The 25,749-nt window shown below is 34.6% G+C and overlaps 1 protein-coding gene across 2 annotated transcripts in view; it reads right to left on the bottom strand.

Annotated features, from left to right (window-relative positions):
• The window catches only part of SYT9 (synaptotagmin 9), a 197,866-nt gene that overhangs the window by 43,154 nt on the left and 128,963 nt on the right, over positions 1-25,749 (bottom strand). The window contains exons 4-6 of one of the 2 annotated variants that reach the window (XR_012483168.1): positions 19,475-19,595; positions 17,180-17,351; positions 15,187-15,311 (exon numbers count right to left, since the gene is read on the bottom strand). Coding sequence is in view for 1 of the 2 variants with exons in the window: in XM_074273231.1 (XP_074129332.1) it covers positions 15,187-15,316; positions 17,180-17,351; positions 19,475-19,595 (423 nt within the window). In the remaining variant the exon portion in view is untranslated. Of the gene's footprint in view, positions 1-15,186; positions 15,317-17,179; positions 17,352-19,474; positions 19,596-25,749 lie in introns of both variants that reach the window. The other variant, XM_074273231.1, reaches the window with a different exon arrangement.

Consider the following 25,749-nt stretch of genomic DNA (forward strand, 5'->3'; position numbering starts at 1 on the left):
GGGGATATAAGTCGAGACAGGCTCAGAATGGTAGATGCTCTGGCTAACTCAAAGATGGACATGCTGAGAGACCCAGAAAAATGTGAGGATACCTAAGAATGTCAAGTGTATCTCCTAAAGCTTAGAATTGCTTCATTTTAGCCTTTGTAACCTTAGAATCTAGGAGAGTCTCATGCCCACAGCAAACCCTTACTAAGTGCTTTTTGACTCAGTTATCACATACTATTTGTTTCCTCGATGTCTCTTGCTAATGTCCTTTCTTTTCTACTCACACAGACTTCTTTGTATAAGCTTTCATCATCTTTTTTCTTGGACAGATGCAATAGTCTTATAATTAGTCTCTCAAGCCTCTTAGTCCTCAATCCATACTTTATATAATTGCCAAAGTGATTTTCTTAAAGTGTAGGTCTAACCTCATCATTCCTCTTTTTATAAAATCAATAAACTCTAGTGGCTTCCTATTTTTCCCATTTACATTTATGATGAAACATAAAATCTTTTGCTTGCCATTTAATTTTCTTCACTACTTAGTCACTTTTCTTCAAGATGAATTTTGTAATTTTTTTCTAGCTCTAGAAAGTAATTTCTTGGTAGTTTGGTATGACACTGAATAAGTAGATTAATTTAAGCAGAATTGTAATTTTTATTACATTAGCTCAGACTACCCATGAGCACTTGATATTCTTCCAATGTTTAGATCTAACTTTATTTGTGTGGAAAGTATTTTGTAATTGTCTTCATATAGTTCTTGGTTTTGTCTTGGTAGTTAGACTCCCAAATATATATATATATATATATTTTTTTTTTGTGACCTTCAGTTATTTTAAATGGAATTTCTCTTTCTATCAGTTGCTCCTGGACTTTGTTAGTAACATAGAAATGCCAATGATTTATGCTTATTTACTTTGTATCTTGCAACTTTGCTAAAGTTAATGATTTCTAGTAGTTCTTTAGTTGATGCTCTAGGATTCTCTAAGCACAGCATCACATCATCTGCAAAGAGTGATAGTTTTGTTTTCTCATTACTTTTTTTCTCATATTGCTAAAGCTAACATTTCTAATATAATATCAAATAGTAATAGTGATAGTAGGGAGCCTTGTTTCATCCCTGATCTTATTGGGAATACTTCTAGTTTGTTCCCATTACATATGATGCTAGCTGATGGGGTAGTTGCTACTTATCATTTTATGGAAAACTCCATTTATTCCTATGTTCTCTGATGTTTTAATAGCTACTTAGTTATTTCTTACATATTGTTCCCTTTTTTCATCCAACGACATTGATCTAATTGCTGTTTTAAATAGGTGCCTTTCCACTGGCTATCTCTCATATCTGAAATGCACTTCTTCCTCACTTTTGCCTCTTGGAAATTTATGGTTTCTTTTATCCCCCTGCTCAAGCGCCACCTTCTACTTGAAACCTTTCATGATATCCAGCAGCTATTGAACTCCCTTCCCAAACTACCTTTCATTCATTTTGTGTATATACACATGTATATATGTACATGCTATCTCTTACATTAGAATGTAAGCTTCTTTAGGGCAGAGACTATTTAATTTTTGCCTTTGTATCCCTAACCCTTATAATGCTTAATCATAATGACAGTCATAATAATCATAGTGATAAGTGTGGAAAGGCTTAATATTTGATGATTGATTTTAATTTGTTTTTGAATTTTAACAAAGCAATCTTTGTGAACAGTGGAATCTATATGGGTCAGAGTCACTTTCTGTAGGCTACTACATTTTCCACGTATCTCCACAACAGTGACAAACTTATTACTCTCATAGGCAAAACTCATAATGCTTATAGATTATACAGCTATCTGAGAGGATCCTTGTTCTCAGGTTTGCTAGTTACTCTCTCCAAGGTGATATATATATATATATATATATATATATACTTTCTTCCTTCTATGCTTGAGCTCTTGGTTCCTACTTTCCTGAAATGCTTCATGGAGCTTACTGATGAGAGAATACTACCAATACTGCATTCAGTCCACTGTCTTTATTTTGGATAGGTCTTCTTGGTATGACTTGGCATTTAGTCAAACTATCCTTCTAAGTAAAATATCAGCATTATCTAAGACTTCCATGTTGGAAAAGCTGGAGCTCCATTCCAACCAGGCACTAAAGAGACCCGTTTTAATCAACCAATCAATCAACATTTATTAAGGGGTTACATTGTATTATATGCTAGAACTTTTCCAGATTCAGTTTATATCATACCCTTTCTTGGAACATAGAAAACACACACATATCTGGATGGGATCTGAGAGATAATTAAGTCATAAAATCTAAGAGTTGGAAGGCATCTTAGAGCTTATATAGTCTAATCAGTATCTTGACAAAAATCTCTACTAAATTTCTAACAAGTGAACATTGAATCTAGAAACTCCTAGTGGTGGTGAACCTGAAACTTCTGGAGATAGCTCATTTTACTCATTTTATGATTCTAATTATTAGCAAGCACTTCTTTGTATGGAATTGAAATATGCCTTCCTGAAAATTCTACCTATTGCTCACAATTTTGCGCTCTTGGGCCCAAAAGCATAAGTCTAATTATTCTTCCATATGACAATCCTTAAGATGCTTTGATTTTTTGAACTATAGCTTAATCTTGGACTGTATTTATGCAACTAAGTGGTAGAATAGATAGAATGTTTTGAGTAAGGAAACTTGCATTTGATTCTGACTTCAGACACTTACTAACTAGGTTTACTAGACATGTAACCTTTCCTAGCCTCAGGTTCTTCATCTATAAAATTGAAATAATAATAGCAGCTACTTCATAGAGTTGCCATAAGGATCAAATGATAGAATATTTGCAAAGTATTTTACAAACCTAAATTCTATAAAATCTTAGTTATTATTATTTTTTATTGTTTTTGGATCTCTATAAGGACTTCATTTTGCCTCCTGTGCTGCTCAGAAATAGACATAACTAATGCCTTTTGCTTTAAGCTTCTGTTTCTATTATATTTTGTGCTTACAGTTTTGGTACCTGGACTTCTTATTCTACATGATACTTCTACTGTTTCTAAACCTTCATAAATGGATATCTTAGCACCATGAACTTTTCTTCCCTGCCTCAGTCCAATTCCTGGCTAGTTCCTGGCCACTTCTCTAGGTAGATTCAAAGGGAATAGCTCACTTTGTTAGCCTTTCCCATATTTACCTTGATATTCCAATCATCCTTCAAGACCTAACTTAATTGCTACTTCCTTTATAAAACTTTTTTTTTGATTTACTCAGCTGGAGCCAGCTCAAATTTCTCATTGCATTCTATCTAGATCTTTTCTTTGAATTCATAACATTCTTCTTTGTGTTATGATTATTTGTGTATAGTCTCATGCTGTCTATTTGGATATAAATTTCTTGAAAGCAAGAACAATATTCTATCCTTACATACTTTTTCTGTTTTCCATTCCTAGTGCCTAGCATAATACTTTGTATATACCTATCATGGAAATACAGGATTTAGTCCAAACAATCATTTTACTTGTGGGAAAATTAAGACCCAGAGAGACTAAAATGACATTCAAAGTCATATATATAGTCATGAAGATAGTAAGTTAAAATTTGAATCCACATCGTTTTAGTTCCAAGCCTAACATATTATTTGATATACTATTCTGCCTTTACTCAAGCTGTCCATCTGTGACCCCTTACTCTGGCCACATGACTGGTCCTACCTATATTTCTTATCAGACATGTTATTGTTTCTGTGTTTTATGTGTTCATTGGTTTTATTCTACTTTATGCCTTTTATTAGATTTCTTTCATGAAAGTCATTGCTGATCATAAATTGAAGTCTACTTATACTCATCATATATCTTTCCACATTAGAGGCTAATAAATTTGTCCGAAATCAAACTAGACATACCCTTCTGATAATTTACCTTTTCAAATCAGATTCCAGACAGTCTCCCATTAGATTTCCTGATCATTTGGCTCCTTATGTCCAAAATACAAAGATAAATAACCCCTGCAATTTTTTTTCAGGATTTCAACTAAAATATTTTTCTCTGGAAAAACACTAGTTTCTCAAGTGACCTTTGAGCAGTCCTCAGTGTGACTGTAACAACAATAAGCAATAGATGTGTATATATAATATATATATATTTATATATATGTGTGTGTGTGTTTGTGTGTGTGTATTACACATATAAAACCAATTTATTCAGTAATTGCAAGGAATAATTATATAGTTCTCCTTTTCCTTTAAACTTTTATGTTTTTCCCCTCATAGCTATTATTTATGACAATTACCTCTCAATTCCAAACATATCTGAATATACTGCACAGTACACTGAGTACAAGAAGGTCAGGCTGATTCCAAGTAATTGATGAATGATTTGTAAGCCGTGCCAAGTTTCGCCCAAACCCAAACTCTTTAATTTAAGTCCTAAATACTCTTCCAGTTTTAGTATCGATATGCTCCCTCAGGCTTAATGTGAATAATTATCCTTAAATTGAAAGACCTAGCATCTACCTTTGGTTGTGCTGAGGATTGTGGTAAGGCCACATGAGAGAATATTAATAGCATCTACCTTTGGTTGTGCTGAGGATTGTGGTAAGGCCACATGAGAGAATATTTGTAAAGTACTCTGCAAATCTTAAAGTGCTATGTGAGTAATATAGCTATGATTATCTTGTCTAATACACATACTCATGTAAAAATGCCTTATATAGCCATGCTGACTAGAACCATGAATTATAGAGTCATTAACCACAAACTCCAAACATGCATATACACACATGCATTTGTGTGCGTGCACACACACACACAAATTTGAGTTACAATTATTTGCTGATTTATGCTTCTGTCCTTCAGCGAGTCTATGATCTTATGATAAGGATAGGTCGCAATTCTTTCTTTTCCTATAATATTCTTGTCTACTCCCTCTCATAAATCCCTCATATAAGACCAGTCCAATTCATTGGCAAGCTTTCTTTAGTCTGTCTCTCTGTCTTCCTTTCTTAACATATGAGGTGGATGCTTATCCAACTACTGGTCATAGTTTGGGCAAAAGTATCCTTTGTCCATTTGCTTCTAGAAGTTCTCTTAACAAGACGATAAACTTGAATGATGCAAAGTTAATCAACTCCAATTGGGTATATTGATTGGATATCAATGTGGGTATTAGAGGAATATTGTTTTCTTTCATATTCTGCATTTGGGAAATTGTTCAGCACTTTCAAGGATCCCAAGTTGCTCTCTTATGCATACCAAAGGAATATTTTAAACAGCATCATTCTATCCATGATGCCATGAACAAGAACGTTTTTGCTTTTGTTTTCATACATCTAGCACCTAGCATAGTACTTGACTCATGAATAAAATTAGTTTGATTGAATTTAGTTGAATGAAATTGAATAGGATGAACTCAAAACATGGAAAATGCAATCCTCAAAGAATCAAAATTGTGAGAGACTTGAAATCCAGTGGAGAACTCATAGTAAATGTAATCAGCCTGCAAAATATCACAGTAAGTAATTCTGTATAACAAATGGTATAAGATAAAACATCCTGGAAATGAGTTTGGTTTTCAGAGAAGCTAGAAGGTCATTCATGTAACAAGCACAGAGAATAACAAATGAATAGCTCATCCCCAACCTTGCTAATGAGTGATAAATTCTTTGGTCACAATAACTCTCAAAGATGATACACTAATTTGTAGAGGAATGTTATATGTCATCTTTCCCAAATGGAAAACAGGGAATGTTTTATTTTCTATTCATATTTTCATACAGGGAGACCAGTGCTCATTACATAGTGTTTCACTAATTATTTTCTATTCCATTCATAATAGTGATGATTATTTTCTGGGGAGCCCATGTTTCCCTGTTTTATGTCACATGTAATATTGCTAACTAGAGAATTCTTTAACACATACATATAGATATATACATAATACATACATACACACACATATATATAATTGAATTTATCAAGGAATATGATATAACATTCTCATGTTTGTAGGAAACATTTTGATGAAATACATTAAAGACTGTTTTGTTCATCTAATATTTTTTTGAGCAATCCACAGACCTTAAATGTAGTAGAATTTGTTGGTAGATAAGCTTTAACTTAACGACAGTCTCCTGTTTATAGTCATAACAAAGCGTTGCAAGGCAAGATGATCTAAGCTTCAATGGAAATGATTATTTTTTGTCTTAGATGAAAACAAAACCCTCCACAAAGCCTGTCAACAACTTTATCTGAAGAGAACTGACAGTTGCATTCATATGCTAATTGTAACTTCTATATAGTTATAGAGAAGCTAAGTAGTGCAGTGGATAGAGTGCTGCACCTAACTCAGAAAACTTTTGAATTCAAATCTTCTTGAGTTCAAATTTGGCCTTAGATACTCAGCAGTTATGTGATCCTGGGCAAGGATTGCCTAAATTTTCAAAGCTTTAATGAGAGCTAGGAAAGGAAATGGCAAACTATTCCAGTATCTTTGACAAGAAAATCCCAAATGGGGTCATGAAGAGTCATATATGACTGAAATAACTGGATAACAACATATAGTTACAATTTTTGTATTATCTTCAGTATTTATTTATAAGGTTCTATGTCAATATTGATATGGTTTCTTCCAGAAGCATATTACTCATTGACTGTTAGACAAACACCACAGATGCAAAGCTGGAAGAGATTTCAGAAATTATCTAGACCAATCCTCTTATTTTACAGATAAGGAAATGAGATCCTGGGGAGGGGAGTTGACTTTCCCAAAGTCACACAGTTAGCCTATATCAGGAATGAGATTTACCCTTGAGAGACCTTCTAACTCTAGAATCAATGGTCTTTTGACCAGAGTGTTTTCCAGATTTTACATTTAGAATATTAAAAGTTAAAATTAGTGTGCTCAGGTTTTACAAAAACTGTGTAATTTTTAATATCCCATCTCAAAAATTTTCATAGCACTTCTTTTTCTTGTGGCAATGAACTAGAAACTAAATGGGGTATCCATAAAGCAGGAATATCTGAGTAAATTGTGTTATATGAATATAATGGATTGTATTGTGACATAAGAAATGATGGAAGGGATGACTTCAGAGGATCTTGGGAAAACTTGAATGAACTGATTCAGAGTTAAATGGAGAACCAGGAAAATATTTATATGATGACAAATTTAAAGACTTAAGTATTCTGATTAATACCATGCCCAACTATGATTTTAGAGGACCAATGATAAAATATTTTACTCACTTTTATTGAAAGAGGAGAGATAGACTTAAGGCACACATTGAGACATGCATTTCTTGACATGGTTATGTAGGAATTTGTTTTTCTTGACTATAAACATTTTTTAAACAAAGGTTTAAAATTTTTTTTCAATTGGATAAAGGAAATGAGAGGGAGAAATAAAACAAATGCATTTAAACTGAAAAAAAGTAAAATAAAAATCCCTTTTCTCTTTATTATTCCTCACTGTTATCCACTGTGAAAAGGCAATGGGGCAAAAGAGGAGTCATCCTGAGATTTTTATCTGTTTCATGGATCCATATGAACAATGAGCTGATCACATAGTATCCAAATACAAAGAGACAAGACTCTCCACTGATCCTTGGGCATGGACATAATATGTGGCCTGGACCATATTTGAAACTTTTAAGTTTGGCAGAACTTGACAAATTTTGCTATCTTCTTATATAGCTTTCAAGAACCTATGGTTCTTTACATATCACAATAAAGCACCAAAATAGGATTTTTGTAGAATACTGAAATGAAGAAACATAAAATAACACCCTCTGTCATCACCATTGCCAATGATTCGTGTATTAATTTTCACTCAGAATGGAATCCCTTATGAGAAAGAGCCCCAACTCCCATGTATTCAGAAATAGACCCAAGAGAAAAAATAGATAATCCAGGATTAGTTACCAAATTAAAAAATGATAAAGTGTAGTATCATCACGTTTAAATATCATTAAATATGAAACCATTCCAAAATGACGCAGGTTTTCCTATATGCCTTTTGGCAATGAATATTTGTGTGACAGAAAACAAAAACTACTAAGCACTATAACTCAATAAAACCTTCTAGCTCCCGCAGTGATGCTTTTTCTTTGTGGGGAAAATGTAAGGCTAAGCCTGCCTGTGTGAGAACACATTTGGGGACCACTTTTGTTTTCCCTTCCTGTTCTTTCCCTCCTTAGGGAAGGCTCCTGAGAACCTGCCATGTACTTTTCTGAGGTTCTCCTTTCAGAATGTTCCGTCAGGATCTTTTCACCACCATTGTCTTCTCAGGCTTTCAGTCTATGGGGAGACCATGGTCCTTTCAGAGAACATGGATTATATCTGCTCCCAACTGGAAGGGCTTTTGTAACCCACTGTATAAAAAGTACTTTTTCCTGAAGATGTGGATTGATAACACATGTCAATATTTTTCATAAATCTCAGTCAAACATTTTATTAAGATGCCATGAATATGAATGCTCTATAACAGTTACTGTGAATGAAAACCTTCTGTTCTTTAGAGAAATATTCAGGCTTCATGTTTAGATGTGTATTTTCTTTCCTTCAACACAACTGTTATTTCTAAATGCTGCCATGTTGTGGTTTTCCTATAAAAATTGAATAAATCCAAGTTTGCACCTTCATCTGACTTTTATTTATTAAAAAAAAAAACAAGGATATCCCATATAAAGCTGGCTCATATGTTGTTTCACAAAATATCATTACTACATTATAACTAAATATTTCTATTTGTTACCTGCCTCATAGAGGAAGGACAGTTGATCTATGGATACAAGAAGGCAAAAGTTACTTTTAGTAACTCTAATGGGAAGTACCAGTCTCAGCCCCTTGCTGAAGATGCTTATAGGTAACAGATAAAAACAGAGAGAATAAATATCATTCTGACTCAAGATTTATGGTCGATCCTTTATACTAAAGGTGAAGAATTGTGTGAGTTGAAAGGAGATAGAGTAAAAGAGATGGGTAAGAACTTTAGTAGCAGGGCAATGTGGGTCTGGGGTCTTAGTGTTTAATAGGTAGCTTTCCTCATGTGTCTACACTTCTGTTCCTCCAATCTCTATTTCTCTCTGGGAAGGTCTTCTATGCCAGGATATTGCAAGGTGTTCCATGTCACAGACACAAGGAACTCTTAAGATGTAGTCTTTTTTAAAATTAATTTTATAATTATACATTTTTGACAGTATATATGCATGAGTAATTTTTTTTATAACATTATCCCTTGTATTCATTTTTCCAGATTTTCCCCTCCCTCCCTCTTCTCCCTCCCCTAGATGACAGGCAATCCCATACATTTTACATGTGTTACAGTATAACCTAGATACAATATATGTGTGTAAATCCAATTTTCTTGTTGCACATTAAGTATTAGATTCCGAAGGTATAAGTAACCTGGGTAGATAGATAGTAGTGCTAACAATTTACATTCACTTCCCAGTGTTCCTTCTCTGGGTGTAGCTGTTCTGTCCATCATTGATCAGCTGGAAGTGAGTTGGATCTTCTTTATGTTGAAGATATCCATTAAGGTGTATTCTTAATTCTATATTTTATGCTTTTCAGGTCTTCAGCTAACTCTTAGGCTACACACTTAGGGGATATGTATCTCTGATACCATAACTCACAACACTTCATTGTGATGTCATTTAGCCATTCACTTGAGAAATATATCAGATAATAAAGAACGAATTGGGCTACTTCTAAGCTTAGAGGGCGAAGGAAGAAGAGGAAATCCAAGAAATGGGCCATACTTTTAAATTGCCATTCATCTGAGAGCTAGAGAAGCTCAAAAAATAGTAATTTGAGAGGATCCTCAGAGACAGCAGATTTTGCACTAGCATTCCAATCAAACTCGACAGGTTGTGCTCCCCAAACTTGGCAGTCTATTTCTCATTTTGGTATCTTTGCACAGACTGTCACTTGATCCTAGAATATACTTCCTTTTTGCTTCTGCATTTTAGAATCCCTGGCTTCCTTCAAAGTTAATAACCTGTGCTATCTTTCATAGAAAGCCTTTCCTGAGTCATATCTTCTTTTCTTCAGATAATCATAAATATCCTGACATATTTATATGTCATATAACTGTGTTAGAATGTAAGTTCCCCGAAACAAGGGGATTTTAGAAATTTGTTGTATCCCCAGCACCTAGCACAGTACTCACCACATAGTAGGTGCTTAATAAATACCCTTTAAATTGGATTTTTGGATTAATATTCACTTCCCTGAGATCAAATATCATGCTGATTAGCATTCAATTCAAAACCATTGTTCTAACTACCTATAAAATTGTTTTGTCTTATGTTTTCACAGAACCAGTTAATCATGTTAGTTTGAATATGTCTATAAAATTTAAAACACAAAGGAAGGATGTTTTCCAAGAAAAATTTGAATTTTGGCTACCGTTCCCTCTATAAGTAGCAAACATCAAAACAATGGATTGTAACAATGGATTTTCCACTACCTACTCCAAAATGAATTTTAAATAATTATATCAAATACTCCAAATGTTTTTTCCTCAAGAGATTTTCTTTGTGCTTCTGAGACCTGAAAGCTTTCAGCAAATTTTAGAATACTTTGCAGCCAACTAGTGCTATAGTAATGTGTAATATTATTGGAAGGTATCAGAGAATTCCTGAACAAGCTGTTTCCTCCAGAAAACAAACAAGTATCCATTCTTCAAAAGCAAATGCATCCCTTTCATGACACATGCCTCCAAACTAAGTACATCCATTCATAGGCATCTATTCTTCTCTCTGTCTCCTCAAATCAGACAACTATAGTTATTAATCTTTTGCAAAATTGTTGCTGTAATGTAAATCTAGTGAGAAATTAGAGCGTGTTGAATTAGATCCTTTTCAGCATCTGATCAATATTCATCAAAGCTTTAAGGCATTTTTTTTTTCCTGCCACAGAAGTCCTGATACCATTTAAATCTTTTTTTTCCCTTTCTTTGTTATTCCACAACTAAGTGGGGGAAGACATTAGATGAGCATAGCAGTAATTTCGGTACAGAAAGGGGGAGTGAATTTTTCAAGACAGAAGTTCTTGACAAAATATCAGAATCTATTATTAAAAAGAGCGTTGTGACCACTTAAGAAAATGGCAATCTCTAAAAACCAGCATGGGCTCATCAAGGAAAAAATGTGTCAGACTAACTTTCTTTCCTTTATTGATGGGGTATCTATGTTGCTAGGTCAACACAATATTATAGACACAGCATATTTATATTTCATTGAGGAAAATTCTGGGCTTCTCATGATTTCCTTTGGACAATGTGGAGAGATGTGAGCAATATAGTTTGGTACATTCAGGAGTTTGAATGATTGTACCCAAAAGGTGATTATTAATAGATTGGTATCAACTCAGAGAAATATTTCTAGTATAGTGCCTCAGAATATCTGTCTTTGATTCTATCCTTTTTAGCAATTTTATTAATCATGTGGATGAAGTCAGAGATGGGATACTCAACCAATCTACAGATTTGCTGGAAGGGATGATTAATGTGTTGGATGACAGTCTTGGGATGCAAAGAAAGCTTGAGAGCTAGAATGATGGGCCACATATAATAAGATGAAACTCGATAAGGACAGATGTGAAGTCCAATGTAGGCTAAAAATAATCAAATGTCAAATACAAGATAGGGAAGTATGAATAGATAGCACTTTATATGAAAAAGACCTGGAAAGATCAGTTCTGCAATCTCAATGTCTGTTAGTGTTAAATGAAAGCTAAAAAACCTAACAGAATCTTAGAGTTTATTTAAAATAGCAGGGTGTCCAGAACAATTAAGGAAATAATTCTGCTGTTTGGATTCTGAAACGGAAGTTTTTAAAGTTGTCCAAAAATGGAATGGGCTGATTCAGTGGAGGCAGAGTGATCACTTATTGGGAATGTTATAGAAGAGATTGCTGCCTAAGTTAGACTAGATAACCTCTGAGAACTGTCCTGAATCTGGAAGGCTAAGCTTCTATAATTCCAGTATTTATAAATATTTACTAATTCATTGTTCCTTTGAACATTTTTCTTTCTGCTTGCTCAAACTCATTATCATTAGACAAGAGTTTATGACAAAAAGAAGGAAAGGCAATTTCATTTCTTCCTACCAAATTAAAAAAAAATTCTTTAGAGTCCCAGCTGCCTGCTGTGTATCTTCAAGGAATCTCATGACTCTCTTAAGTAAAACTCATTTCTTCTTTACCTCCAGATACTCCAGATTTCCCTACCTCTGTCAATAACACTATGATTCTCCAAGGTATCCAAGCTCAAATCTCAAATTCAAGATGTGAGAGATGAGGAAGGTGATCATTCTCTTAGATATTTGAGAGATTGGATTTATTCAGTACATTTTTTGGTACATTGTTTTGAGTCTTCTATCACATTCCAATTTCATCAATCATGAAGGACTGCAATTTTTCTGACTATTTTCTAATTCCCTACCTTCTTTTCATTCTTGATTCCACTACACTAATTCAGGCTCTCACTACTTCTCACTTGAATGAATGAACCTCTCATATAAATCTTTCCCATCTCTACTTCTTTCTTGATCATGTGTCCAGTATATGAAGATAAACAGATTTTCCCCAGCATGATTTTCCTATGATTCTTCACATTCAAAGACCTTTGGTGTCTCCTTATTGCTTAGAGGATAAATATCAAACCTTTTAGCTAGATAGGGAGGATAAATGAATACTAGCTTAGCATCCAACTCCCTGTTTCAGTGCCATTAGAAAGGACTCAGCATCTCAGAATGGATAGCCTTCCCATCCTTTTCTGTCATCTGATTTTGCCCCTTGTCCACTACTCTTGGCTGATAGAGAGCAAAGAGATCATCAGGCAGGAGAGGAACCCAGGGTTTAGGAAGTGCTGTCAATGTTTGCATCTATGTAGAATTATAAACCCCAATGGAAGAACTAAAATAACAGACAAATAATACTTGTTATAAATCCCAAGTCAAGTCCACATTCTATGAAGAAAGGAGGGCAATATGGTTGATCATGTAATATTACTTCCTAATCAGACTGAGAAGATTCTGATTATAAGGATTTGAAAATCATTCTCCAAAAGTGTCCCAGTGGCCAACACCCATTTCCCCTCATACCTCAGCATTTTGACACCAGCTAGATTTTGAAATTGTTATATGTTAAAAACTTCATGAATGAAATTTGAACACACTGAAAATACCTGAGGTAGGGACCTGGGGGCATTTCCAAACACTTAGAGGCTAATTTCCCCTCCTATTAAACTAAATTTTTCATGGGACTATAGAACTGGAAGGATCTAAGAATACAGTAATCTTTAAACCCCTCATTTTATACATGAAGAACCTAGGGTTTGGAGAGAAGTTACCCAATATCATGCAGGACCTTATAAACTCTCAAATCAACAATTGCAATATTGACCTAGATAAGATAATTGATATAGTGCTGGATTTTGAGTTAGAAAGACTTAAGTTCAATCTTGCTTCAGATACTTATTAATTGTGTGACCCTGGGGACAGCATTAATTCTCTGCCTGCCTCAGTTTCCTTATTTGTAAAATGGGATATTTGCACCTTTTCACAGAGTTGTGATGATCCAATGAGTAACATATGCAAAACACTTTATCAAACATAAAGGACTATATAAATCCTAGCTAGTACTATAAACTCACATTTAATAATTATCCATATTTCTATTGTGTTTTCAATAATTCAATGAGTGGGGGTACAATTACTATTATTCCCATTTATAAATGAAAAAAACTAATCACCAGAAAAGCTAAATAACTTGCTCAAAGCCACATAGTTAAATAGGTGCCAGAGATAGAATTCAGAAGTAGGTCTCATGATTCCAATTCTAGTATCTTCCCCATTAAATTATATTGGAACTCCCTAGAAATCTACTCTTGGTTTCTCCAATGCCCATATACAATTAAGATTAGAACACTGCTCTCTCCTGTTTCCTAATCTAGTGCTCTAAGACAAATGAGTGAAACTATGGAGATAGAGATTTTTGTTTGTTAAAAGAAGAAAAAAACACCAGAAGAATGAAGAATTGTCTATCAGTGGGAAGAAATATCCTGGGAAGTAGTGAACTTCACATTATAGTATATATTAAAGCAGGTATAGGATCAGATCTGCAAGAGGGAATTCATGCTTTAGGGCAGTGGTCCTCAAACTTTTTAAATAAGGGGCCAGTCCCTCAGACTGTGGGAGGACTAGACTATAGTAAAAACAAAAGCTCACCCTCTGTCTCCGCCCCTCTGCCCATTTGCCATAACCCAGTGGGTGCATAAACGTCCTCAACGGGCTGCATCTGGCCCACGGGCCATAGTTTGAGAACCCCTGCTTTAGGACTAATAGAGCACCGAGCTCCCCCTCAAAGTTGAGTCTACAATTCTGTTTTTTCCCTACTGTATCATTCTGCTGTGAAACTTATGTTTCTATTATACCATATTCATATCAAACCAATTCAACAACCAATATTTTAAAGTCATCTATTATGTACAAAGCATAGAGTTAAAACTTGGTGATATAAAGAAAAAAATGAAATAGTACTTGTCATTAATTTACTGGGGAGATAGACATAATAGAAATCCTAGAACTATTAATTTTAAGCTAAAAGCATACATATTAAGGCACAGAGTTGGAATAACCTATTGTCTGATGTTACACAATTCAACTTGTAAGATACGAGCACAAGTTCAACTTCCTTCAAATTTAATGAAGGATAAGAAAAACAATGAGGCTAATAAACCATGGCTTTAAGTCATCTAACAATTCTTCAGAATACAAGAAACCTTGATTTGGGGAGGGTCCAGGTGTATACATTTGGGTTATTCTATCTATCAATTTTGCTTAAGGCTTTTTCTTTGTTACAAGATGGGTTTGATGGAGGTTTTGAGAAATGACTATGGTCTAAAAAACAAAAGGTAGTAACAAATCATCAAAGGAGATTATATATATACATATATATAAATATATATGTAAATATATAATATATATAAATGCTTTACCTACCTTCCTACTTTTCTCCCTTTCTCCTTTTCTTCTTTCTTCCTTCCCTTCCTCTCTCTCCCTCTTCCTTTTTATGCTTTCTAACTTTTATCTGAGGAGAGATACTCAGGGAAGTTGGACCTCTGCCCTAGAATACACCACTTTTGACTACGGCATTCACTCCATATAAAAACTAAGCAGTGAGATATGAGGTGGGGCTTACCTCAACTAGTGGGTGCCAGTGAGCGATGGGTTTCCGAGGGTACGACAGCATTTCACTCCAGTGATCCCGTCCAAGGCGCTCTGCTTCGTTGCCCACTTGGCATACCCCAATGATCTCATTGTGACCTACACTGTGAAAAGGGCCCACAATGTTTTTTTCTTAAAATGTTGACATCCAATGACAACCATCATTTACATGCAATTAGACAGAACTTTTGACAGCTGTCTGCTTGTCAGCTCCACACAGTGCTATGCTCAAAATTGGATCCCAGGTCATTAGGAATAAGGATGTGTTGAATTAGAGAAAGACTGAAGTATAATTGTGGAGAGGGCCATAGTTAGACTCCAAATTTAGTTAGTTTTTTTTTGGGGGGGGGTAGGATTATTCCCTAACTTTCTCATTCAAAGGTTTCCTCTTTTTCCTTCCCAGGGCTTTATAAATGTTAATTTATCACTGCACAGCCCCATTATACTTAACTATACTTATCAGTTTCCAGAAAAAGCAGAGAAGGTTATGGAGAGCAGGATCTGTGTCAGTTAAGAATAGAGGTCCCAGGTTTAAGAAGAAAAACTGGGCTTCCCTTATTCCCACTTCTATATTCTCTTTATAAAGAATATTCTACCCATCTGGTCAGTGTTTAATTAATTCCCATTTTTTAGAAGTTGATAGAATATCATTGTTTCAGGATTCATGTTTCTGAAGCTTGTTCTGTATTTCACCATTTTATTTCCTTGATGCTTTTTAAAGTTAATCTAATCAAGCCCATATAGTCTGCCTCTTTATAATCTAAAGCAGGTTTCTTATTTTCTCATTGGCTTTTCTCTACATGGAATTCTCTTCTTTTAAATTAATTTTTACCCATTTCTCTTATTCCTAGTTGTATATAATCTAAACCAGAAGTGTCAAGCCTGAGACCCAAAGGCTGAGTAGACTCTGAACCAGAATAAAATGTAATTGGGAAAATTTTTAATAAAATAAACAAAAATATAATAAAATGATAATGTTAACATGCATTTTCCTAAGTTAATATGCACTCATAGAAATCTTTATGTATGATTTGGTAGTCCTTGTTTCTATTTGGGTTTGATATCACTGATCTAGAAAACCAACACTTTAAGGTATATAACTTAGAACCAGTGGTTAAATCTTAGGTCAATTAAGGGTGTTCCCAGATAGTAGGGTCACCAACCTGTCAGCAATTCATGTGCCGCTTTGGCCAACATTTGGTATCCAAGACTATTTGTAATGAAAAATCACAGAGTAGGAAATATTGAAATCCTATAGGATATTAATTTTAAAAAATTAAAAAAAGATTTATTTCTTGATGCTTTCTTTGCTTATTTTTTAAGGCTGTAGATTTGAAATGAAAATTAATAACCATTTTGGCTATACATATATGTATATCTATCTACCTTAAAAGACAGCATTTTTATGTGTTAATATATACTGATACCAAGACTGAGTCTTACTTGATCATTGGATATTTTGGGTGATTTACTTCATATTTAAAGATCTGCAATAATTTGCATTAAAATTTTTAAGTCAGGGAAATAGGAAACATAAATTCCAAGTTACATATTTAAAATATGGGTTGTTTTATAATGATGAGTCAAATCTTTTGAGGGCAATTTCTTGCTGAGAAAGAAAGAGAAAGGCAAAAAGGACATAAGATCTTAGAGCTGAGGATCTAGGAGTTGTCTACTAATGATGTCTTAGGTAAATAGAGATGAAAGAAAGTAAATAAAGGAAAATAAGATTAGGTGATCAAGGATTGAGATTTGAGAAAAAAGGGGAGAGAATAGTCTTAATATAATTGCTAGAAAGTTGGAACTTTCCATTACATTTCCCCTTTCTTTCATATATCATAAAATACATATTCATACCGATTCTTAGTCTGTCAGACTCATTTTTGCCTGCCTGTCATTCTAGAACCCATTAATCTAAAAATACGCCACAGAAGATTTCCACCAAATACAAGTTATAGGCATCTCACCGGTCATAGTCCATGACAGCTATTGACAAGTGAATTTGGTCAATGTTTTCTGGGGGGACATCAAAGACTATGGCTTCATTGTAAACAGGGTTGAGTGTGTTCCTCTTGGTGGAAGTTTTTCTTTTCTTCAGGCGTTTGCCTTCGCACATCAGTGAGACTTTCACATAAGGATCTGTGTGAAGACACAAAGACATATGGCAGATGAGAATCAACATTAAAGCACAAAAAACCTCTCTGTCACATGTGCATCTTGTGATGCATCCATGTGTATGTGCTTATCTATGTGTAGAACTCTTGTATCTAAAACCAAATTCAAGCCTCATATTATTGAAATGCTTAGGAGGCTCTTAGAGCTAAAAGGCTTTCCTTCTTGAGTGGATATAATATGCAATTAAGGTATTCATTTAAGCAAGATTTTGGATGTGGCTTCCTCAAGGAATGATGTCACTTTAAATGGCATGAAGACTTGTTTTGAACCTCTCAGGGCTGTTTTCAGAAGGTGTGTCCTACTGTACATCCCTGTATTTAAATCAATGTCACAGGACTTAGTACTGCCTGTAACAATCCACAGGACTCAGAAAAATGGTTGTTTTGTTGGATCTAGTTAAGTTTTCTGGGAAGGAACATAGACTATAACTTTAGGACTAGAAGAGACATTAAATCCCATATAATCCAAGGACTCAACCTAATCTTTTATGTCTTAAACTTTTTTTTGGCAGTCTGATTAAGTCTATGGACCCCTTTGTGGAATCATACTTTTAAATGAAATATATAGGTTTACAAAGGAAATCAATTATATTGAAATACAGTTATCAAAATGGTAAAAAAAAAACCTACAAGTTCATAGATTCAATTTTAAGAAATCCTGCTCTAGTCCAATGTACTCCTTTTATAGAGAGGTAAATTGAGGCACAGAGAAGTCAAGTCTCTTGCTTTATTTTCTACATGAAATTTTTTCTGATCTACTAATTTGCATTTATTCTGGATATATTTATATATGTGCACATTTTTTCTCTTGATAAAGTGTAAACTCCCTGAGAATCGGAAGAATACCAATCATTGAATCCCCAGCACCTAGCACAGTGCTCAGTACATAGTAAATACTTAGACGTGCTGAGTGATTGATTGTTCAGTGATACATAGTTCATTAGCTGTCAATGGCAGATCTGGGTCTAAAACTAGAATCTCTTACTTGATCACTGTGTAAAAGAGAGATGCCTTTCCAGAAAAAAAATACAGGTAGAATTTTCCTCCAGGACTTATCTTTTCAGTAGTCATTGGGGATTTAGAGTTTAGACTGGGAAGGAAGAATAAGGTATATTCCTCTAAGAGAGAAACTGTGCTTCTCATTTTTGAGCCGCTGCTTTAGGGTAAATGGCTGATACTACTATTCTAGTCTGTGACCTTCATGGATCTTTCTTTAATGGAGAGTTGCGATTCTTTTTGTGTTTTACTTCTAGGTCTTTTCCTTCCTAACCCCTCTCCTTAGGGTTCCCAAATTCCCCCCAAGTAGCCAGGATTAACTTTAGAAGGTAATAAATAGGGCCTTACAATCACACAAGAACCAATGTCATTCCTTTTTCCTGATCACCAATCCTCAGTCTCCTAGCTTATGAATATCCCCTAACTTGTATGGGAACCCTTCCCATTATACTTTTTAGGGATGTAATTGTGTGATAGCTAGCCAGAATAGTCCATGAATATGTGGAAGTACCATCAAAGTAGTTCCTATAGGAACCTATAGGTTTTGAGAGTTGGAGAGAGAAATGAGATCACATAATATATAGTAATGTTTTGGGATCAGTGAGATATAAAATTTTATTGATATTTTGGAACTTTAACTTGTAGTCTTAATTCCCTAAATTTTTTGAGTGTATTTTGTTTTTATATTACTCACTTTTTAATATGTCACTGTCTCCCAAAGAACTATCTTTTATAAGAAAGAATCAAAAAAGGGGAAAATTCACCAAAAGTAATATATTGAGAATATCTGGCATTATTTGCAGTATTCTGTACTCATAGCCTTCCACCTCTGGTTCTGTGGAGAAATCTCAACGTTGCCTAGTTCATAAGGTCTGGTCTTGCATTTACCAATCAGCTTACATAATGCCTTGTTCTTTTGAGAATCAGTGGTATATATCTGAAGAATAAGCTGGGGTTCTAAATTGAATTAATTAGTACAAATGAGTCCAAATTTTGGCTGTTTTGGCTATCTTCCAAGTCACTTGAGGGTGGACCAATGAAAAGAGGTCACAAGGAGTAGAGGTAGAAAGATCAGGTTGGTGAATTCCCTACCTGATGCTCCAGTTATATCCATTGCTTTTAAGTTCCTGGCCTTGATTATGGTGATAGTCAGCCTTCCAGCAGTTGGAAGATAGCAAAGGGAAAACATCAAATCTCCAAGATCCACATTTTCCTGTTGAGAAAGCCACAAAACCAAGCTTTAGGAAATGATAGATCACATTCATCTAATAATTAATAATGCGTACAACATTCTCTCTGAGAAGTCCTTCATTTTTTTGGAACCATTTTTGCATTTTAACTAATTTAGAATTTGGCTTCTTTTTAGTGATCTTAACATTTTCCTTTATGTAATTATTGTGAATATTATTCTTTTGGTAAATAAAGTATTCTTTTCATTACAACACAATATCCTGAAATGATCAGAAATTATGGTCATACAGTAAATAGCTTCACTGTCATGATATTTGCTGCTTCTGCAGCCCTTGAGTCTTTTATCTTTGAAAGAGATTGCAGGTGGTAAACATTCTATCCCCCACTTCCCTCAGAGAAAGAATCTCACCTGTATAGAACTCCTCTGTATATACCAAGTGTGCATTAATTTTGGTGGAATAGGCCCTCTCCTTACTAATGCAGTCTAATAAAATAACGATTCCTAAAGAATCACTGAGAGAATTCAAATATGATTGTGAATTGTACCTTGTACTAATTCAAAATCAATATAAATTATAATGTTTCCTATACCATGTTTTTTCCTCTAACTTAAAAAGTAAAACAATTTCTTAAAGAATCACTGAGAGAATTCAAATATGATTGTGAATTGTACCTTGTACTAATTCAAAATCAATATAAATTATAATGTTCCCTATACCATGTTTTTTCCTCTAACTTAAAAAGTAAAACAATTTCTTGAGATGTCTGCCTGTGGTATTCTTTATTGGGGAAGAAAATCTTCCTTAAATTTTCCAGGCATTCAAGGTCAGAGAAAAAACAATTCTCCCATTCCACAAGCTGTATAACCAGAAAGAAAAGAGAAAATATAATTTAATTAGGAAGCAAAGTAATTTTCATTTACTAAAGATAACTGGGTATACCTCATTGGCCTATTGTAGATAATGAATACAAACTCATAGTGATAAGCCTTCTGAAAGTTATGTTTTTCTTAATTATCTACTGGCCCTCTTTCCTTAACCAATTTTTAAGGAACTTACTGAGAGATTATTTTACCCAAAGGTCAATCAAGGAAAATTTCATTCTGCTGGGCTATTATTTGGTGGGTTAAGTTCAAGCTTCTGTCTGTATTTTCCAATGCATAATATGTGAATGAGCCCATCTGTTTAGCTTATATGTGGAAAGTACAAAGAGCTCTTCAAGAAAAGCTGAAATGTTAATAGGCTTTGGAAGAAAAAACTGTTAGCTTGAAAGGCAGTCTCATAAAGGGAAAGAATCCCAGACTTGATGTCTGGTTTATAATCTTAGCTTTGAAACTATTTTGTTGTGTGACTTAATTAATCAACAAAAATTTATTCCACGTCTTTTAAATTCCAGGCCCTTTGGTAGGTGTTGGAGATATAAATGGAAAGGTAAGAAGGTCCCTCCCTTGAATGAGCTCATATTGCTAGAGAGGAAGTGATGTTACAAGTTCTCAGATAAATAAGTGTAGGGTATGAACAAAATGATTGGAAGGGCACTTTATGTGTCTTAACATGTCTTAATGTCTTAACATATTAGAACTAAAGAAACCATTGAGACCATCCAGTTGAAATCCCTCATTTTAAAAGAGGAAGAAAACTCTTTGGGCTTCAGTTTCCCTCTTCCACACAATAAGGAGTTGAACTGGATTTTGTAAGGTCTTTTCCAAGGCTGACTTCATATTGTAAAGTCCTTTTCAACTCTGACATTTCATGATTCTAAATCTCTGTTATCTGACCTTGTGAAGAGTATAATAATCAAAATAATTAAATCTACTAGACATCCTTGTGAGATATTCATACTTTGATAATATGGCTTGGTGGGCTCGAAAAGCAGAAACAACAAGATTTATTCATTCTCAGCTAGACAGAGGTTTGCTAATGCAGTTCCTTTGAAGTCATCTCCCACAAGCCTACGGGTCTACAAGCTCCTTTGCCATTGCCCACTGGCCTACAACATGCTATTCTTATAGACTAATGAGATAGCTTCTGCACTGTGGGAGATGTTCTAAGTCAGACTCTAATCCACCTCTAGTGGAGCTGTCAATTGCTCCAACTGTTAGAGAGAACAATTTGGAGAAGAATCACTAAACTATTCACAGTCTTGGATCCACCAATTTCTCTACCAGAATATGTGACAGAAAAAAGGACCCATATATACACAAATATTCATTGCATTACTCTTTGTAGTAGGAAAAATACTGGAAATAAAGTGAGCCCTCATCAATTTGGAAATGCTTAAGGAAATAGTGATCTATAAAAGAAACAATATTATTCGAACAAAATGAGGAATTCTGTGAAACATGGGAAGACATATTAAGGGATGCAGAGAAAAAAGCAGAATAAAGAAAAAATATAAATATAACATTTGTATGCTATGATGAAGATACCATTTTAGAGGTATACTGACAAATGTTTAATTGCTTCTTTGAAAAAAAAAGTACAAATGGCATATTTTAAGTTTACTATTTTTGCCATTTTCTTCAACACTTTCTTAACTTTGGACAATAAACATACTAGTAAGTCAAGCCCTGATCTGCAGCTTACCAATTTCTGAATTGCTCATAATGAAAATTTAACAATTGCTTCTCCCAAGCCAGTTCATGCTGGCTCCAGCACACCTTTACTTCCCCACTCACTCTTTCTGATGTGTCTTTTAATTGATTCCTGTGCTGAAACTCCAGGGATATACTAAAGGAGCAATCCTTGTCCCCTAGGCTTGTTGTCAGCTTTGAGGTATAACTCTGTAGGGGGATGCCATGTCTTTCCAAGCCACCAAACCTTAAGCCTCCTAGGTAAGCCTGTGTCTGGAATGCAGCCATCTCTTGTTTGTATCCTTTTTCTTTGGATACTGGGCCTTATGAGATCTCAAAAGGCTACTGGAATCTTGCCCTCTTCCTGGGTATTTGAGTAATGGACTACTAGAACAATTGTAGCAGCAACAGATGGTGTGGGAGAGAGCAAAAGTTCCCAGGATTCTCTGATTTTTCCTGGCTTTTGCTTCCCATTATCTTTTAGATCTTCTTTTTGGATGGAAAAACTACACTTCAATTGTATTTTTTATAAGGGACTACATGAAAAATGATTACACTATTATTAATTAAAACTTTATAAAAAGGTGGAAGAACGTAAAATTAATTATAGTTAAAAACCTTAGCTATTGGGAAAAAAACATAAATATTCAGGTTAGGGGCAGACTATGGGTATACAATGTTGTGTATAATAGATCATTTTGTCATCTATTTTTATTTGTTTTTCTTTATCATAAAGGAGGATTCAGCTGAGAGCAATATAAAATCCTTATGATATTTTAAAAAAAGACAAAAATAATCATTATTTTAAAATACAGTTATCATATACCTTGTGCAAGTTCTATGCACTTTAACATTAGCCATTGCAGCCAAGTGACCCTTTTTCAATTTTCTGTCACCCTGGTCCTCTAGACTCACAAAACACAGGAGATTAATGCAATCTGAGCAAAGGTTAAATATCAGAGGCACTGTGCTACAGTGAAAAGCATACTGGATTTGGAATAAATGGCCTTTTGCCCAAATCCTAGGTCTTCCTTCTACTATCTGCTAAGTCACTTAACCTCTCTGGGACTCAATTTCCCCATCTGTAAAATGAAGGAATTAGACTGAATGACCTCTGAGATTCTCTTTCCAGTCCTAGATCTATTATTTATGATCCCATGTAAACTTCCTTGGGTTAAATTAGGGGTGGGACAGTGGGACTAGATTTAATCCTGAGTTCTCTTTGCCTTTAGTCCATCAACTCTTAGCTCTTAGCTATAACTTTCCCAATTCTTCAGGCACGTAGCTTCCTTACACAACCAGAGCAGGCTGCTCTATAATTTTCTCCGAATTCTGTATCCTCCCTCCATTCAGATCTTCTTTGGTATTTGGGGGAATAAAAAAATAATGACGGCAAAATGCTCTGTAGATTTAAATGGCTATAGAAATCCCATCTGTTACTATTATCATTATTATCCTATTTTGCTTTATCCATTTCTCATATGTCATGTCCGTTTCCTATGCTGGCTATTCTTTTCTAGCCTTGCTATATAGTTTATCTATATATATTTTTAAAAAAGCATGGTTCCCTAAATTGAACACAATTATAGAGCCCAATGGGCTAGCTCTTCCTTTGTCATAGCTAATATATGCCCAACATTACATTAGCTTTTAAGTAACCATGGTACAATACTGATGTAGTCTATTCATATTTCAATAGCTTTTTATCACAAACTGCCTAGATAGACTTCTTCCATCTTATGCTTGTGCAAGGATTTTTTTTTGGCATGACTTCATATTTATTCTTATGAAGTCCTATCTTGCCATATTTAGCCCATAATTTCCACATATTAAGATTTTGGTATTTTGGATTTCAATTCTGACATTGAATATATTAGCAGTCTTATCAGGCTGAATACAACCCACACACTTCATAAGCATGTCAGGTATGCCTTCAAATAAATCACTAATAAAAATATTAAATACAACAGTGTTGATGACAGAGTCCAAAATTCTACCACTTAGGAACCTCCTTTCATGCTACTCCATCACTTCACCTTCTTAAGATAGGGTTGTTCAAGCAGTGGTAGGTAAATAGCCTATGATTTTCCATTTTATTAAAAAAATTTACATTAATCAGCCAGTCAGTCAATAAGCATTTAATTAAGCATTCACTATATGTCATGTACCATATTTAGTATGTTTTTGTCAAATAAATACTCTGCTAAAATATTATTATGCTATATTTATGGCACTTTCCTATTCAATCAGTCTTATAACTTACATATCTAATTACCAAGCAGTTAAGCAAGATCTATTTGATTAGCTGACTGAGATAGTGATCCTTTATGAAACTGCTCCTCTAAAGGTCATGTGATTCAGATATATGAAAATGAATAGGAAAAAATAGCCTTCCAGATCATTAGGGATGCACAATGCTCCTGGGGTCTTTCAGGATTCATGGGCTTAGTTAATCAAGCAAGCATTTAGGAAGCCCTTTCTAAGTGCTAAAGAAACAAAGGAAAGTGAATCCCTGCTCTCAGAGACCTTACTTTATAATGGGGAAAGGACAAAACAGAAATTGGTAGGTTCAGGCAAAATACACTCCGAGTAGTTGGATGGTAAACTTAGAAAGGAAGTCTCTAGAAATTGGGGAGACCAGGAAAGGCCAGTTATGGAAGATGTCATTTGATCTGAGTCTCAAAGGAAGTCAAGGATTCTAAGACGCAGAAATGGAGTTCAATAAGTTTAAATAATATTTATATCTGTCATTTTGATTTCCTTGGATCCTCCGCCTTGGACTTTCAAATACCACCAAAATTGCTCTCTTGCTCATTAAAGGAAGACCTTTAAGGTCCTTTAGTCTCACCTTACTTCTATCACCTCTGATTGAAATCCTTATTTTATCTCATTTTTAGACTAAAAAAATTTCAGGCAAAAGTTGTTCACACTCACATTGCATTTGAAAGCTCATGAATTATTGGACTTAGTACTGCTGACAAGCACAGAGTTTGAATATTCTTTATTGTGAAGATCAGGAAACTAAGCTGTAGAAACTTTAAGTGACTTTTTAAAGGTTACTGAGCTGTTTGTTGTCAGAGAGAAAACTTGAACTTAGGTCTTCTGACTCCAAGATCAGTGTTATTTCCACTAAAACTTGCTGTCTCTTAAAGTATCACCTTTGTGGGGCATAGAACCCCTCTCTCCTCCCTCCAGTCCAATAGAATGACAGAGAAATATCCCATGTGATATGTCTCATGTCATGAAGATGACTAGAGGTTAAATGATAAAGTAGAAAGAAAAAAACTAAGTTTGAATCTCAGCTCTGCTTCTTATATATGATCTTTAGTAAATAAATCCCTTCTCTTCTCTGGGCTCAGTTTCCTCATCTGTAAACTTAAGGGATTGGACTAGATTTTCTCTAAGGTCACTTTCCTCTAAAGCTATTAGCCTATGACTAGGTGACTCTATCCCTATGGCAAAATACTATTACAACAATGAAATTCTCTTACCAACCAAAACATGCTCTTTCACCAGACCCTGGCACCCATCCTGATACCCTGTGCCACGGGCAATTCCTGCTATTTGTCATTACCCAGGGAAGCTGTAGATTATCCAGGTTGTC

The sequence above is a fragment of the Sminthopsis crassicaudata genome, chromosome 6, assembly GCF_048593235.1.
Source record: "Sminthopsis crassicaudata isolate SCR6 chromosome 6, ASM4859323v1, whole genome shotgun sequence".
Lineage (NCBI taxonomy): Eukaryota > Metazoa > Chordata > Mammalia > Dasyuromorphia > Dasyuridae > Sminthopsis > Sminthopsis crassicaudata.